This window comes from Cannabis sativa, chromosome 8 (assembly GCF_029168945.1).
Source record: "Cannabis sativa cultivar Pink pepper isolate KNU-18-1 chromosome 8, ASM2916894v1, whole genome shotgun sequence".
Taxonomy (NCBI): domain Eukaryota; kingdom Viridiplantae; phylum Streptophyta; class Magnoliopsida; order Rosales; family Cannabaceae; genus Cannabis; species Cannabis sativa.
Genome location: NC_083608.1, coordinates 38,127,756 through 38,147,171, shown reverse-complemented (window position 1 = coordinate 38,147,171; position 19,416 = coordinate 38,127,756). Strand labels below are relative to the sequence as shown.

Sequence of the window (19,416 nt, the reverse complement as noted above, 5' to 3'; positions counted from 1 at the left end):
TGAGAAAATTATTATGTATTATATGAAGGGATTCTATGTAGTTTCCTCACTTCATTCTCATTTTGAGAGATTGCATACCTCGGCCTATTTTGATTGTTGAATTTGCTTTCTATATAATCTAATGGTAAATAGAAAAGGGTAAGAGTGGGGACTTTTTATTTAATAAGAAACTTGAAACTACTTAATTGCAGTAGTTATATTGATATTAAATTTAGGAATGTCAGTCGGGCCGGGCCCGGCCCGACATCACTTTGGCCCGGCCCGACTCCTTCTTTTGGCCTAGCGGGTCAAGCCCGGCCCGAGATAATTGGGCCGGGTTAGGCCCGACCCGGTTTTTTTTTTTTTTTTAGAATACTTATTATTTTGTTTTGTTTCATTTGAGTATTTAATTTTGGTGGTGGTTGAGACAATTCATTATGACACCTTTTTTATATATTATGTTATTTTTAGAAAGAGAAAATTTGATGAGAAAATAGATAATGCATCAAAACCCACCATTGATTATTATTATTATTTGTCCTCATTTTTTTTTTTTTATTTTCTTTCTAAAAATTATTATTATTATTAGGAAGTGGTTAGTTATAACTATTATACTATTACAATATGACATGCCTTATTAAAAGGGATTTCTTTTTTCTTTGGTTTTGTCTTGTTTTGAGTCATGGGTAATGGGAGAACTATTATGTTGTTTGATTATGTTTTAAAATCAATATTGTAATAATTATGTAAGTCAATTTATTTTTAATGAAGAGAATTATAAGGGTGTGATGGTAATATTTTTTTTTTCAATTTTACTTTAATAATAGATAAGGTTGGAAACTAAGGTTTTCAATGAATAATTGCATTTTTGTTATAATGAATAAATGAGTGATTCAATTATGCATAATAGAGGAAAGCTTGAGATTGTACTTTTGTTACTAACAATATTTAATACATCAATAATAAATACCAACCATAAACTCAAATATAATAACTAGCAACCATAAGTACTAAAAAGAACAATGTACTTTCTAATCATCAAGATCAACTACGTAAGGCTCCTGCAAAAAAATAAAAACAGAAAAAAGTATTAATAATAAAAATAAATAATTTATTTGATAAATTACAAAAACTTAACTAATAACCATTGTTGGATCAACATCATTATCTTCATCATTCACTGTTGCTGTTAAAAAAAATAAAATAAATATTAATTCTAATTAAGAAATAAAAAAATGTATATAAATATATATTTACAATTGTTAAATAATATCTACCTTTTTTGTCAGTCTTCAACCAATTTTGTGTACATACTAATGCTTCTAATGTAGAAGGATGAAGTCTCGATCGATGTGAACTCACGTGCCTACCACCAGTGATGAATGTAGATTCCGAAGCAACAGTGCTAACAGGCACAACAAATACATCCTTGGCAATCATACTCAACAAAGGGTATTTGAGGCCCGTCACCTTCCAATAGTTGCATATATCAAATGACTCTTCAGTCCTAGGTATCAAGTTCTCCTCTAAATATAAATCCAGTTCAGACTTCATATTCTCTACTCGATAGGAAGCTCTAACAAATCTGTCAAAGTTAGAAAGGGCATCCAATCGGCGTGTTGAAGACGATGTTGATACATTTTCTTCTTGAACCCTTCTTTCTCTCAAATGAGGAAACTTAGACCCGTACTCCTCTAGTAGCTCGCAACAAAGCTCACGAACCTTCGCAATTTCAGTTACATATTGCTCATCTCCATAAATTACAGGGAAATAGTATTCGAGCAACATGAACTTGTACCTCGGGTCTAAAACAACCGCCACACACATAAGCCCGTGAATCTCTCGCCAATATTTCTGGAACTTGGACATCATTTGAGTTGCCATGTCCTTAATAAAAGGCACCTCTGATAACATCCATGATTGAATGTTGGTCTTAATTTCACATATTTTTGGAAAAAAAATATTGGCGGTAGGGTACTTTGTTCCAGAAATTAATTCGGTTACTTCATGAAACAACTCTAACTTATCACACAATTGTTGAGCATTTTGCCAATCAATTTCTGAAGGGGCACACCTCAAACGCAACTCCCGCAACCTTGCACGTTCAAATACTGTCTTGTAGGATAAAGCTGTGCTAAGCATTAGAAAAGTTGAATTCCACCTCGTTACACAATCAAGTGATATTTTTTTGGTGTATGGTACTCCAAGTTGACGAGCAGTGTCTTCAAATTTTTCATGTCTTTTTGGTGTGCCCGACCAATAAGCAACACTGTCTCGAATTTTGTCAGCACTATCACCAATGACAGATAAGCCTTCTTTGACAATTAGATTTAAAATATGTGCACAACAACGCACATGTAGCAGCTTTCCCTTCAAAAAAAAACTGTCAGGCTCAAATTGTCCTTTCAAAAGATCAATCATGGAATCATTGGCAGTACAGTTATCGAGAGTCACTGTACTGATCTTGTCTTCTATTTTCCAATCATTAAGACAAGATCTTAAGGCCTCAAGTAGTGCTGGAGCATCGTGAGGACACGAAACATACTTAAAACTCAATATCTGACTGTGTAAGTTCCAAGAATCATCAATAAAATGAGTCACATTACAGCCATATATCCCCTCTTCTGATGATTTGCAGTCCACATGTCACTGGTTATGGCTATTCTGCTCCTACTTTTTTCCAAATTTTGCCTGCACTTTTCTTTCTCAGTTTTATACATTTTCATAATGTCTGACCTAATTGTATTCCTTGACACCATTTGAAACATGGGACATAAAGTGCTTGAATATTCTATAAACCCGCTATGCTCAACCATAGACAAGGGATATTCGTGCTTAACGATCATTTGAGCCAATTTGGTCCTTGCTAAATCAGGATCAAAATTAAAAGAAACCGAAGGGCTTGCAGTTGCACTAGGATTGGCGGCAAGTTGGGCCTTTCTTACAGGACACGTTTTCACGTGAGAATTTAAATGCCTAGTCCCACTAGAACTTTCTCCCACCAGCTTACGCTCGCAATACTTGCAAACTGCTTTAATTTTTCCATCAATTTTTTCCCGTGTGAAATGATCCCATGCACGAGAAGTTCTTTTTCTCTGATTCTGAGTTTCATCTATTGTATTGCTAACAGATTGTACTTCATTTGTAGTTGATGGCACAAAATCAACATCATCCTCAAAATTAGAATCAATTTGACCAGACATTCTATTTTAACCTACATTAACACCATATTCTCATATCTATCAATTAATCCATGCAATTGCTTTAAAACCATGATAAACATATCTACGAAAAATCGGGCAGCATTTTCCCTATTTTATTAACCTAACCATCTGTCAATTTTAACTATAAATAATCAGATAACACACAATTTATCATCCTTATATCACCGCAGCACACAAATTTCGCAGAACCTACTTCACTATGGATGAATATATAAGATATTCAAACTCTTCTATAAAATTATATGTAATATAATAAAGCAATTATAAAAAAAAAATATATACCTCCGATGAATCGAGATTGAAAGTTCCACTTGACTCAAATTCTTTTCAAACACTTGCAAAACGCCAAAACCTATAAAAAAATATAAAACAGAGTAAATCAAATGGAGCCAATAATTGATGTTTGAAGACCACATAATATAGTCAAATCATACTCTAAACTCAAACACAAAATAAACCCAGATGTTAAATGACACCCAATTCCAAAATTCCAAAAATACAGATTACAGGAAACGTTTTTTAATGCTCTAATAAGTGAATTCATTTATAATACATTTTTTTGGAATTCAATACATTTCATCAGTAAATATATTTAGAAATTGACTTTATTTATATCTATATATGTTTCAAAATTTCATATACCCTCAATCTTGGCCTTCCCCAATCCCCAGTTTTCATTGGCAAACCGTAAAGAACCTAAGGTTTTATCTCTACCGGATTATACATGGAGCTTTTGTACCAAGAACATAATTTTGCTATTTAATAGGTAAAGAAATGAAAACTTGTATAACGTATCGATATAAATATAAACACACATATGATGTATATACACATATTCGGTTGCATATTATGCAGTAGTAAGATGAAAATGAATACGAACTAACCCAAATGAAAATGAGAAAAAGAAAAGAAGAAGAAGAGACCTTTTCCAAGTTGCGAATCTCAGAGGAGATGAGATTGAGAACACGAGGCCTCTTGGCGATGGTTTGGAAATGGCGGAGTTCTTCCAAAGCTTGGGCTCTGTCGTCGGAGAGAGAGAAGTCGAAGGTGAGAGTCTGAGATTTAGGGATTTTTTTAGAATTTGGGATTTTTTTTTAGGGATTTAGGTTTTTTTTTTTAATATTTAAAACCGGGCCGGGCCGGGCCCGACCCGAAATAATATATACCGGGCCGGGCCGGGCCAGAAGCCCGATAAGAGCCCGAATAATTCGGGCCACGGTCGGCCCGTCGGGCCGGGGGCCCGGCCCGGCCCACGAAAATAGCCCAGATTGACATTCCTAATATTAATATTATAATGGACTAGATTGGGCCTCTTATAAGGTGATGCTTAGTTTGTAAATGGTATGTTTGGAATTGGAAGTAATACAATTTATCAAAAAAAAAAAAATTATATAATGGACTTCATTTTCTCTAATTTTCCATTTACTTTAATCACGCATTACTATTGCTAGTTTAGGTATTCATGCATTTAATAATTTTAATACAATATGAGATTAAATTTTGAATACACTCTATTTACACTTTTACTATTGCTAATTTATACTGACACTTAAATAATAGTAAGACAAAATAATATTTAAATTTTAATACAATTTGTATGGAAAGAAAGCATATTTTTATGATACACAATTTTTATTACAAGCGTACACTGTTTTTTTTTTTTTTAACAAAAGAAACTTTTTTATTCTAAATCAGAGAAACAATGCAAACATAAGGAGCTCATCACTCCCAGACCCCTACTATCCCTTAATAACACTTATTACATATATTGCATCTTTTTTCTTAATACAATTTTGTAAGCTTAAAACTCTCCACTTCACAGGACTCTTGATCTCTCTACAAAGGGAAATAATCGAGCTAGATATAAAATCAAAAACACACCTATTTCTACTTTTCCAAATCAAGTAAACAGCCGTTGTAATCACAGAGTTAATAACTCTGTTTCTTAGATCAGTAAGGGGCTTCGAGCACCAAGATTTCAGCTCAACAATGTTGTTCGGCCACTGTAGAAAACCCAACCATTGACTAATCTCCTTTATCACCTTTCTAGAGAAGATACAGTCAGTATAAATGTGATCATGGGACTCTTCATGTAATTCAAAAATAGGGCCGAGTATGTTGGGAATAGACATTATGTTGCTCAATTTAAATCTTGTTAACAACTGACAGTTGATAACTATTTCCAGTAAATGTACCTATGCTTGGGAATACAAAGCTTGTGCCACACATTAACAGCATACTCAACTTTTTTGGCATCTAATAAGGAGTCATAAAAGCATTTAACTTTAAACTTACCTCCTTTATCCGCTTGCTCAATCTTGTTCCTTCCAGCCACTTCTCGAAGTTTCAGCAACTTTCTAAAGTAAAGCTCATGTCTTGCTTAGCTGAAATGCTCCAGAAATCTTGGTCCTTTAGATAAGTTGCATTTATCCATTTGACCCAAAGATTGTCTTTCTTCTTTGTGATTGGCCATAAAAACTTTACCATCATGGCAACATTCCATTTTTTCCCCTCCCGAAACCCGAAACCCCCATAACTTTTAGGAAGGCAGGCTTGCTCTAATGAAGGTGGAGTTTTCTTCTATTCCCTTTCTTACCCCAAAGAAAATTGCGACAGCTTTTGTCAATAGCTAAAGTTATCTTCTGTGGAAGAATAAAGAGGCTCATCTAGAAATTCCTAATCCCAAGCAACACAGATTGTATAAGATGAGCTCATTCTACAAAAGAAAGGTTTCTACTACCCCAGCAATTCAAGTTTCTATTCAGTTTGTCTATGATGATACCACAATCCGCAGCCTTTCATTTAGTTGGTCTAAGTTTGACTCCCAGGTACTTGAGAGGAAAAGTACCCTCCTCCATTTGAACAATCTTCAAGATGCTCTCCTTTTTATCACCTTTCACACCCCCAAAATAGATTTGGGATTTGGCTCTATTAGCTGAGAGGCCAGTCGCTTCACAAAACTCAATAAAGGTTTCATGAATCATCTCCACAGACTTTTCGTTGCCTTTGCAGAACAAAATCAGATCATCAACAAAACATAGGCTTGAAGGTTTAAGGGACTTACATAAGGGATGAAATCCTAATCCTTTCCTACTAGTCTTTTGAGCCAAATTCCTGGTCAAATATTCCATAACTAACACGAAAAGTAAAAGAGATATCGGATCCCACTGTCGAAGGCCTTTTTCCCCTTTAAAAGACCCTTGGATTCTTCCATTCATGAGCAGGTTGTACCTGGTACCTCTTAAGCAGACTAAAATCCAGTTCATAAATCGGGAAGGAAAGCAAAGCCCCTTCAACAGCTCCTCAATGAAATGTCAATCAACATTGTCATACGCTTTGCTAAGGTATTTTCATGATCCAGCAAGCTGAAATGTTCTTCCTAGTGTAGCCCTTCAACAAATCTTGAAAGATGAGTAAGTTATGGGCTAACAATCTGCTCTTAATGAAAGCCCCTTGATTGTCATTGACCAAGCATGACAAAACCTCTGAATGTCCTGCACATAACATCTTCGAAATGCACTTATAGAGAGTGTGTTGCAACAAGCAATAGGTCTGTAGTCTTTTACATCATTAGGATTTTCAACCTTCGGGATAAGAGAAATAACTATTTCATTTAAATTTGGAGGTAACTTACCACTCTGGAAGAAATCTAAAACAACAGTAGAAATTTCCTCACCAATTTCTCCCCTAAGCCCTTTAAAGAATCCCAAGCCGAACCCATCCGATCCAGGACTCTTGGTGTTATGAATTTCGAAAAGAGCTTTCTTAACATCTTTCTTGTTGAAAGGTCTGATCAAATTGATCTGATTCTCCAAGTTAAGGCAATAACCATATAGCCAAGAGACTCCTTATTTATACCTCTAGTAATTAAACTTTTCCTCCCCATTATACCTCTAAAATAGTTTAGAAAATGTTCAATCACTTTAGGATAATCATCAGTCACAACATCATTCTCAGTAAAAGTTGTAACTCTATTCTCAAGCCTTCTCTTCTTCATGACCGCATGAAAGTACTGTGTGTTTTCATCTCCACATTTGATCCAATTTATCTTATTTAGTTGCTTCAGGAACCAAGTATAGCTCTTCAATTCATTATAGTAGGTTCGTTGCATCATTATTTCTTCCTGTTGCTTCTCTATATTACTCGGGTCACTAGCCAGGTCTCCTTGCACTTTTCTTAGATTCTCTTAGGTCTTGCTGAACTTAGCTTTCACATCCCCAATCCCCTTGCTGAATTTCATAAGAACATGATTCACTCTATAGAGCTTCTTCGATAGGTTCATCATGTTACCGTTCCTGTCAACTATTCCCCAACTAGCTACAATTGTCTCCTTGTAATTATTCTGTAACATCCAGTGATTACAGAATTGAAACGGTTTGATACCAGCAATGCCAAAGTCATGATGCTTCACAATGCAATAACTATGGTCCGAACAGGGATCCCATTTAAAGCAAGCCTCCGTACAAGCGTACAATGTTGTTATACTAAAATTTTAATTATTAAAATATTATCAAACCCATGTGAATTTATTATTAAATTTCACTAGTTACTATATTTTTTTTAGTTTTATGCTTTAATAATTAAACAATTCAAAGTAAATAATAATTAAGAATGGATTAATATAATAACTGAAAAAAGTAAACAGATAAAAAAATAATTTAAATCAGAAAAATAAAGATATCTGTTTTAATTTTAATCAATTAAGCAATAATAAAACAATATGATTCTCTTTAATTGATCTCATAGAATATAGTGAAATCTTTTAATGTCACACTTTTCCTATGTCATATACCTCTTGCATGTGTAAAACCTAAAATCTCCATACTAATTAATGGTCATAGCGCATTAACAGGATGATAATTAACATAAAATTGCACAAACAAATACCAAGAATAAATATGGGAATAATCTAAAAATTTTAATTCATAATCTAAAATAGTTTCATTAACACTCTAAAAAAAAGGGTTTAGTTCATAATCACAAACATAATAACCACAACAATATTCTCATGGTGGGGAAGATATCGACCCCCACTTTGACCTAAAAATTTGACCTTGAAATTTGATTCGATGACACATGGCAAGAAGGAAAAAACCCTAGGCCCCAACCACCGAGACTAATGGTGGTCAACTTGGGCATTGGAAATTGTGATGGTGCCCTGGTTGGGCACCTAGGTAGGCACTATGATCCTGCGAAGACGTTTCTAACTACAATACTTACGACAAAGTTCAAGGGAACGTGAATGACCCTTAAAGAAAGAACCATGAAGTTGAGGATGTCACGTTGACATCCCAGGGATTAACCTAGGTACAACATCAGTGCTGGAAACCCAGGTTGACATCCTGTGCCCCATCTTGCATAAGTTCTAGTTCTTATCAACTTCTTATGGGAAATCTATTTAGCAATTGTCCTAAGATACATGAGAGACATGTTCCAACCAAGTTTTAGACTTTGGATTTAAGTCTACATGAAACGGAATCTGGGCACCCAAAAGTCCTAATGGGCGTCCAAGTTGACATATAGTCGATCTGGGCATACTGGGGTTAGATTTTAGGTTTCTAGAGACATATTTGGACCCCAATTCCTCAAATCCATCAGGGAACATTGCAAGGACATGACTTAATTTTCATCAACAACATCTCGAAGAAGCCCATACAAAACTTTGGGTGCCTGAGTTGACATTTCCACCTGGGTACCGATTTCGTTTACCAAGTTCTACCTGTGCAAATTTGACAAAATATAAATCTGTGGAGCACTTGTCACCAGAAAAAAAAAATTGAGCATCAATAAAACTAATTTCGAAGATGTTGACCCCTACATGTGCGCCCAGTGCATGCCCAAGGCCATAATGGGTGCCTAGGTTGACGTATCTCAATCGGGGGCACTTTGGGACTTTTTCTGGAGAAATTATTCGAGAATTTTCCTTATTTTTATCCACAAGGAAGATACAAGTGCTTTGGAGAAGCAAACAAAGCTATCTAGGCCCAAGTTGAAGAGCTAGGTGCCTAGGTTGACATCACCCAAGTCACTAGGCACCCAGGTTGACGTAGCAACACTTTGGGTGGTTTTGTCGATCTGATTGAAATTTTGTCTCAAGCATTCTTTTTGTTTTTCTCCAAAAATAAGATATGCGACTTTAAATTAGGACAAAATATTGTTCGAGTAGCAAGGTGGCAATAGTGAATCACCAAGCACCAGTGTGCAAGCACACTGGGCACCCAGGTTGACCTTGGCCTGGGGTTCAGCATTTTGTCCTTCATACATCAATTCTGCTTTAGAATTAGCAGATAATTAGGCCTTAATTATGAAATTAGATTATTAATTATGATTTATAAATTTATAGAGATTTAAATAAATTCTAAGTGTATTATTTACGCTATATATGAATATTCATGTTTACATATTTTATGCTCAACAACATTGGAACGCGACGTTTAGCCAATAGAATAACATTTTAGTATCTTAGTAGTAATGGGGTAATATAGATAGACATTGGGAATATCGGGAATATTTGAGGCATTAGATTTAACTAAAATATCCCTAGGGGGAAGTATGCTTTTTGGTGTGTGCAAGGGTAAAATGATCTTTTGCCATTTAGTTAGTTTTCCCTTTAGTGAAATATGATGGGATTAGTTTAATTCTAATTTTTGATTATAAGTTAATGTTAGATAAATACTAGGTATTATCTCTTTATTTCAAAAATAGAAAAAAAAAATCAAAATTCAACCTTTCTCTCTCTCTTGCTCTACCCCTTCAAGAACCAGCAGCATATTTGTGGGTTTCTTCAGCTCAATCAGGGTATTCTAGCTAGATTTTCATAGCTCAATCCAAGATATCCATCAAGCTCCTTTCTCTTTGTGATTTCCTAAGTTCTAAGCTAAGTTTCATGCATGATTTTGGACATTGGGTTGCTGTAGATATTGTTTAATATTATTTGAGTATTCTGAGGTTATATTATTGATGTTATTTGAGTTGAATCGGTGGCTGTAATGGTGTTTGGCAAGGTTTGAGTTTAAGAACTCAAGCTTTGCTCTTTAATGGTATTTTTGGTTTCTAAGTTAATTGTTGTAATTTATTTCTTAGTTTCAGTTTATTTTGTTATAAATAGGTGTTCTAGAAGTTCTTGTGAAGTTTGGGGTCGAATTGAGGTGTTTAATTAGGAGGTTTTTGGTGTTTCCTGCACTGAACCGGTTGATCGATTCAGTGGGACCTGTAGGAACCAAAATTCCAGTTGGTCCCTAGGAACCCCACAGAACTGGACTTCGGTTGGGGAACCGGTCTGCCAGTTGGGGTAGTTTGGGGAATCCTAGATTTTCTCGTTTTTGTGACATTTAGGGTATTGCCATGTTATTAATCGATAGGGAAGCTTTAGTTTCAATTTTATGTAAAAAGTGATTTAGCGTGTCACTCATCAGTTTTACGAATAATGATTTGGGAGCCTATAAATCTTCGAGCAGCTATTCCACTCAGGTTGGTCGGCACACCTGAATTCAGAAACGAGGTAAGATCAGTATAATGATATGCATATGTATTTACATGTTTAACATACATATTTATGGAGCTTCTTAGATTACATTGATAGCGATATCAATATACATAGAGTTGTACTGGATACTGATAGATGTAAGTTTGGCTCAAGTACAAGATCGACGCTATCACATCGGTACAACTAGAGTATGACTAGAGGACCGAGTATAGGCTGATATTATGGTCGATAGTACAGTCGTAGGAACGTTCTAGACTCAGTACTGTGTTGGACACGGGGATAGGATTATTGGGTGTATGGGCCCCTAATTATAATCTGGGTTATATTTATGATTATACTTTTCTTACTGAGTCTGTCGACTCACACCTATTGTTTGCGTGTGTAGGTAAGGATAAGGCTAAGGTTGAGTAGCTGTGAGAGTGAGCATGTGAAGATTGTACATGTCGGGATGGTTAGGTCTGGAGTATGGTCTTTGGGACAGCTGGCTGTATTTTATATAGTCGGTAGGCGACAACTTTTGTATTACATACTTTGTAATAGTTGTAAATATTTTATACTTGGTATCCCAAATATATATATATGTTATTATTTTGATATTTACCTTTATTTAAGTAAAAAGTTTTAATTACTCACAATGTTCAATAAACTTGTTGATTAGCAACGAGTTGTACAATTAATACAAAAATCACAATAACACGCCTAAACTAGTAGGGTGTAACAGAAATATTGGAAGATAATTAAGTAAATCTTAAGATCAATATGTATGTTAGTCGATAAGGGTAGTATTTTAATACTATTAGACTACACCAAATAAGGTTTCTAGGCTTGCGTTAACGCTAAAAAGTCAACTTATGAGATGTTGATTACTCTGGGAGTTGAGCAGTAATTTTTGGAGGAACTGTAAAAAACCTATCTAAAGTCTCTAACTCTACCTGTGAGACTGAATGTTAAAGTGGCCAGGAAAGCTACTAGATAAATATTTAGCCTATGAAAAATTCTATACATTTTTGGCATTATTCCAGTAATAGATTAATTATTAGTATTACTTCTTGACTAACACAGATATAGTCGCCAAATAGTTAGAATCTAGTATCCGAAGAGGAGTAGACATATAGAAAGAAATTTCACAATATCAAAGAATTTCTAACTAAGGAAATATAATGGTGGAGAAAGTTTGTATTGAATACAACCTGTCTGATCCTATTACAAAGATAATACTACATACTACACTTGATCTGGACATTAAGGTACTGAGATTAATTGAAATGCACTTTTAGTTTTATATTAGTGCAAGTGGGAATTTATTGGGTTTTATGCCCTAAATAAAATCTATTTCACTATAATTAGATTTACTAATTAATAAAAGATTATAAATCAGTTTATGTTGAATGGTTCACATGATTTATTTCATAATTATATGTTTAATGTATAAATTCTATTAAATCCATAACATATAGTTATTCATGATTATAGTGTTGTCAACACAGTGAAATATAATCATGATTATATGTTTCAAAATTTAAGTCCCATGATTTGTCAGTACACTGTATTTAGACTGACATGATAATCAGCGATAGGAGCTTCTTACACCTTGGATAAGTGTTATGTCTTTTTCAGAATATTAGCAAAGTAAGCTAGGATCGGACGTATGGAGTATGCATTAGACTGGAGCGATATTAAATTTAGATAAGATATCATAAACTTACCGTTATATCTATCTAAGTTAATATCTGTTAGTTGATCTTAAGTTAAAAGATATTAATCATGATATGGTTAGGTTCTACTTAAATGTATTGTCTATGTTCTTATAGTTGTTTGTTAAATTTCGGCCGGCCGAATACTTACATCTTGGGAACATGATAGTATAATTGAGTGGGAGCGCTAATCATAGATATAAAATCTATAGCTTCTATAACTATTTAGAAGTGAAACGATGATTTCTTTTGAGCTTGGCTTGATAGAGATAAATGATAGAGATCTCATTTTAGTAATTATATTAGTTTACTGAAGTATCATTTATAGGTAGCTAAGTATTTTAAGGATAAAATACATTGAAGGGTAGAACGGTAAATTTGTCCCTACTCGATGTAGATCATCTATAAAGGATCTTTGGCTATTTAGATTGTAATAATAGATTATCATAACGTAATCATATCTTGGTACGTATAGAGCGTTCTATATAATTGAGAGTGCAATTCTGAATCTATAGTGACGCAAGGAGAAATTAATAAGTTAAATTCTATAGTGTAAATTCTAGATTTGCTTAGATAATTCTAAAATTAGACTATGTCTTATTTATGAATTTACACTAAACAAGGGCTTAATTGTAAAGAAAAGAAGTTTTGAGATCTATTTGTTAATTAAGAGACTTTGTTAAGTCTAATTAATAAATAAAATAAATGGCAATTTTATTTGATAATTAATTATAATTATTAAATAAATAGTTTCGACATTTATAGGATTAAAATTGGAAAATATGACATTATTGAAAGAAATGATTGGTTGAAATAAAGTGGTAAAATTATAACTAGTGAGGCCCATTAAGTAGCCGGCCACTAGAAGGGATTTTCCCCCATTATTTTTTTTTTTAATCCATATAATTAAATCCTAAACCCTAGTTGAAATACTATAAAGGGAACATGATGCTCTCATTCTCATCCAACTCATCCTATCTCAACCAAACTAAACCTAGTTTTCTAACTCTGTCAGACAACTAGTAGATGAGAGACTCTTTCATAGTGATTTCGAATCCTTATTATTATTTTTCATCAATCTTCAAGTCTTTAGTGATAGAGTACCATGCCTACACATAACAAGTCAAGTACTCAATCATAGTGCTAAAGACGGTGGTTAACCAAAGTGAAGAAGAGAAGGAGATCCAATCTCAGATCTTGTTATTACTCTATGATAGAAAATAACAAGTGTTAAAGAGATCTGAGCGGAATGAGTCATATTATTCTGCTGCATCAATGTAAAGTTTTCTAAACTTTATATGTGTTTATTTCAATGTTTTAGAGAGTTCATATTTATGGTTAATCAAACAAACATGTTAGTAAATCTAGATCCTAGTAAAATAAGTTCCAACAATGACTTGTTGTATGCAGTATAATGGGTGGAAACTCTTTTTGTTGGTTATCCTCCAATGCCTTCTTTTAATCTTCCGAAATGGAGGTAATGTCCTTCAGAATAGTGAATCTCTCTTCATTAATTTTTCATATTTTTTGTGATAAAAAATAAGTCGTTATTATAATGGATCAAAAATTATAGTTTTCTCTATAGAAAATTAGAAGAGGTAAGGAATTAAGAGCGACTTGAGTCAAAAATATTACTCCTAGTAATATGATCGAATGAAGCTCTAATACCATTTGGTTTGATAATTTGTATAAAAATAAAATAGTTATAATTTTACATTTAATTTATGATGAGTTAGATGATAATATAGAGGTATATAGTTGTTATGCTGGATAGTAGTGGTAGTGTATAGGTACTGTTGATAAGCTGATGATAGATGGTTTGGATGGGGAAAATTAAAAAAGTTGTATTTGTGTTTTGTATAATTAAAAAAAAAAGGGGGAGTGTAGATTAATTAGTATGTTATGGGAAGTAGTAAAGTACTAAGTGGTTTATAGTGATTGGTTCTTCTTTACACAACCTTTGGTTTTCAATGTTATCCTATTTATACTAGCAAAAGTCTATGGTAAACATGCACATTCAAATATCTAGAATTATTTACTAATTTTGCCAAGACTTTATAAGTCCTAGACCTCTCTAGTTAATTTGTTTAATTTCTATAATAACAAAATATATTTAGAAATTTTCTAGAAATTCATATTGTATTCTACATTACCTCAAAAATTCTTGAAAAGTAATGAAGTGTAGTGATTTTTAATAGCACTTACTATCTCATATAGGAATGCTGACCAAAGACTGCTATGAACAAAGAGGTAGACAAAAAGGTTAGAGCTATTGGGTTGTGCTATAGCGCTATACTCATGTCTTCGCTAGGCCTCAACCACACACTATAGGTGTCCATGGGCTTTACTTCATTTCGTCACACTACCCAAAGTTGTTACATAATTTTAAGAAAAATGGCACGGGCCATCTTAAATCATCTCTAATGAAAGATTATACATCAAAAAAAAAAAAAAAAAAGGTTTGTAATATAGATAAGATGTAAAATAATAAAAAAAAAAAAATTAATTATATTGATGGTCATTCTATGCTTCATTAAGAATATATAAAAGTTACTATTTTTTTTTCTTTTATTATTTAAATAAGGCTAATTAGTAATTTTTCTCCCTAAACTTTGACATGTACCAAATCATGCCCCCTCAACTATTGAGATCGTTAGATTTAAGGACTTTTGTCTAATTTTAGTAAAAAAAATTTAACATGGATGAAAGTTCAAGGGGCATGATTTAGTACATATCAAAGTTTGAGGGTCATGATTTAGTAGATATCAAAGTCTGGGGAGCATGGTTTAGTACATAAACAATCATTGAAACAGTAAAATTGAATGAAATTAGACAAAAGTCTTTAAATTTAAGAATCTCAATAGTTCATGAGGAATTTTTAACAGCCAAAAAACTTCAGGGGACACGATTTAGTACATGTCAAAGTTTAGGGGAAAAAATTATCAATTAGCCTTTAAATAATAGTAATATGGTATATAAAAACTATAAAGTTTAGTAAAAGTCAATAAATTATAATAATTTGTGGTATTATAATAAATAAAATGTAGCATTTAAAAAATTTTAGCATGTGCTAAATTATTAGAGTAGTAGTTTTCTTAAGTATGCTGAAAATATAGCAAAATACTATCTTTTCAGCATTCAATTAGAGATAAGGTGGCAAATACCAGAAAAAATGTTGGTGCACTTTAATATTAAGTACTACACAATTTAATATAATAAATAATATAAAAAATTACTGATAAATTGTAATATAATATATTAGTATAATCTTAGGCACCTTGAGATACCTAAAGCAATACTCTATTGTAATCATCAAAATCCTATTTTTCTATTATTGTTATTAACGTTAACATTCAACTAATCAACTTTTTATCTCTTAAAATAAGAGAGCTCTACTAACTATAATAACAACTAAGCTAATTTGTTTGTTTAAAATTTGAGTAGAGAATCATATATAATGATAATTTGTGGGAACTTAATAATATATATAAAAGAGATTATATTACAAATACACAAAAATAATAAAAAAAAATTACAAAAATACGGTTGTATGGAGTTTTAAATATTTTACGATTTTTTTTATTTTATTTACAGATGATATGGTCTTTTTATATTGTACTCTTGTTAATTTGTTATTATCTGTATATTATTTTTTGTTGTTGTTTTGATGTTGTTTGGATATTATAATCATGTTATTTTTATGTAGTTTTCTTGTTGTTTTCGTGTGTTGTTTTTATAAAAAAAAAAAATGTAAAAATATATATAAAAAAAAAAACAAATCTTAAAACATAAAAATATAATTTTTTTGGTATAAAAAATTTATTTTATATAATTATCCCTATATAAGATATATATGGTACTCTTTTTATTATCAACTATAATTTTAAGATAGAATTTCTACATGTTATCATACCCTCTTACTTTCTCAAATACACCCATTGAAATTTGAAAATAGATCCAAATAAATAAACTACCACAATAAAAAAAATGTGCTACTCTACTTATTCTCAATTAATTTTAAGATAAAACTTTATAAATTTTACCGTACTATCTATCTTCCTGAACCAAGATCTTGTGTTAAAAGATTGTGTTTCATAGTGTATTAAACTAGTCTCATTGTAACACATCAATTAATTTGAGTATTTTAAAGAAAAAAATTGTATATATAGATGGTTAATTTTGTAATAAATAAAAAATTAGTTGACGTGTCAAATTTAAATTGGTTTAACAACACACAACTTTTTAATAAGAAATCTTGATTCCAATCAAGATTTCCTATTAAGAGAAGATCTTGGTTCCTTTCTCAACCACTCTTACATATCAATGCTCTTTTAACACGGTCTAGTGCACAACACTTACAGCTCCCAAAATACGACGCCTTTATCAGCCTTCACCGATAATAATAATAATAATAATAATAATAATAATAATAATAATAATAATAATGTACAATTGTGTGGTGCAAAACATATAACTGAATCTTTAACGTGGAAGCAACGAAACGTTAGCTAAATATCTACACTAAACTGAAAAATTAAGATGCAGTATTAGCTAATAACATGAATATTACTATCATATATATATAAACATATATATATATAAAGATGTAATACTTTATATTTAAGTATTCATATTATACCCATATTACAATTTACAAACCCATGTGGCAATAAGCATTTCTGCCTATAAAGAGCACCAACATTTTATATCGGTACTAATAAAAAGACAGAAATGAAAATGAAGACAAATTAATTTTGGACTGCGCATACAATATTTTGTTCTTTTCCTAGCTCTCTCATAAATATTTTTAATTTAAAGCTCCATTAATTTTCATAAGCGTGGAATTAAAAAATTGCAGGAATGACTAGGCTTGGTATACATAGAGCAATTTCGATCTAATATCACGAAATGGGAATGAATTTTATTAAACCAAGACACTATAAATCCATTAATAATATGAAAAAGACAAAACATAGATGGAAAACTTTGCTGGTCAAATAGATCTATAATACATATCCATATTCCCTCCACTAACTATAACATAGATACCAACTACTATAAATAGTCATATCCATCGACACATACAAGATACTACATTCTCATAATACAAAGCTTCTTATTATTATTCCTTATATTTTTATTCACATCATCAATTCATCATCATCATAAAAATTGTTATTAGATTCTGTTATAGAGTACTGATAACAATGAATAAAACATTAATTATGATGGTGTTGATTGTGTGCCTAATTTCTCCTTTGGCAATGGTGTCTTATACCGAGGCTCGTCTTCTTCAGATGAGGAACCTAATAAACAGCCAACATCTTCTGCATGAGTTGGGTTTTGATCATACCAAACTTGAGCATTATAGAAAGTCAGCCATTTTGGTGCCTGACAGAAGATCTCCAGGTGGCCCAGATCCTCAGCATCACTAAGTATTATTATTATTATTCCAAATATATATATATATATAATCTTCAACGAAGCCTAGCTAGCTAATCTCATGCACCAAATATATATTAATATATATATTATATATGAGTTCATTTGTAGAACTAGGGTACAGAAAAGTTATCTATTTTTCTTAGTTTTGGTCAACTTTTTAATTATGTGGCGAACTTTCATACATTATATTGAAATATAGAAACAAAAAAGTTTGGAATAAGCTATCTGGAAAGTGGACTATAGTCGCTCTCATTTTTGCACTTAATAAGCTTTTAGTATTAATAACTTTTACTTTCATGTAATTTTATTTTTCCATGCAATTATGTATAACCTCTGTTTGTAAGGATGTACGTCTTGTGATAATTTATATATATATATATTGAAGTCAATTCATGACTATTTTCTTAATATATATTACTCTCTGTTGAGTTTTTATATGGTAGCCAAAACTATTTATATCCAGTTTTGTACAATGCATATAATTCACAATGATTTAAGCTCTTATATAGATTATAATAAATATATATAAATTAATTAATCGAGTAATAATTATTATTGTTTGGTCAGGTACTGTTGAATCTATTATGGTTATTATACATTAAATCATTTTCCGATCGAACATAATGTTTAGTTATAATCACGTGTACATGATGAAACTACACGTACGAGTTATCTACATGTCTTTTTAAAAGTGGATCAAGACGAATTCTTATGTATATCTTATTAGAAGAATCTTCTTTATTTTTTTTTATATTTTAATAAAATACGGTTTCTGCTTTTCTAAAATATAAAGCAGATTTGTTTTTCCTTCTCTTCCATTTTATAGGACACTGCAATCATCTCAAAATTATTATATTCATTTATTTATACATAACAAGATTCAGAAAAACATCATCATCAAGCTCTGGCGTACCTAATTAATCTGTTAATACATATATAATATATGTCTACATCTTTTACAATGTCATCTCTTCTTTTAGTGTGAATTTAGCAAAGCCATTGTCAATAATATTCTATTCAAATGGGTCGGTATTAATTCAAAAAAAAAAAAAAACAAAAAGATTAATTTTAGGGCTGCTTTAAACTGGATCAAACATTGTAAGCATTCAAAATTTGGAAGAGCAATTTATATTGCTATTGTAAATGGTTGTGTATACAAAATTTGGGAAAACAATATAGGCTTTTGGAACCAAAAAGTCTATACAATAAACACAATTGTAAAAGAAAAATTTACATAAAAATTTTTAATAAAAAAAATTACAAAAATAGGTCTACACGTGAAAAAATTTTATTTTTACTATTTAAATTTTTTTATTTACAAAAATACATTTTTAGTTTAAAAAATAAATCGTTTTTAGTAGTTTTATAGTTTATTTATAGTTTTCATGAAATTGTTTTTTTAATTATTTTTGTTATGCTATAATTATTTATATAGTTGATTTATAGTTATTGTAAGGATGATTTATTGTTGTTTTTTATTTATATTTTTACTTTTTGTTGAAGAAGGTGTATTTTTGTAATTTTAAATTTTTACAAACTTATATTTGTAATTAAAAGTTTTAGACCATAAAATTGTAATAAAACATAA

General features: G+C 31.5%; 1 protein-coding gene across 1 annotated transcript; it reads right to left on the bottom strand.

Annotated features, from left to right (window-relative positions):
* Window positions 1-628: 628 nt before the first annotated feature.
* LOC115709309 (zinc finger BED domain-containing protein RICESLEEPER 2-like) lies at window positions 629-2,699 on the bottom strand. The gene is made up of 4 exons (XM_061103391.1): window positions 2,586-2,699; window positions 1,257-2,538; window positions 1,125-1,165; window positions 629-1,040 (listed from the first exon to the last, which is right to left on the bottom strand). Exons 1-4 carry the CDS (start codon window positions 2,697-2,699, stop codon window positions 1,011-1,013), a joined length of 1,467 nt encoding a protein of 488 aa, XP_060959374.1. The 3' UTR covers window positions 629-1,010.
* Between the last annotated feature and the right edge of the window lie 16,717 nt (window positions 2,700-19,416).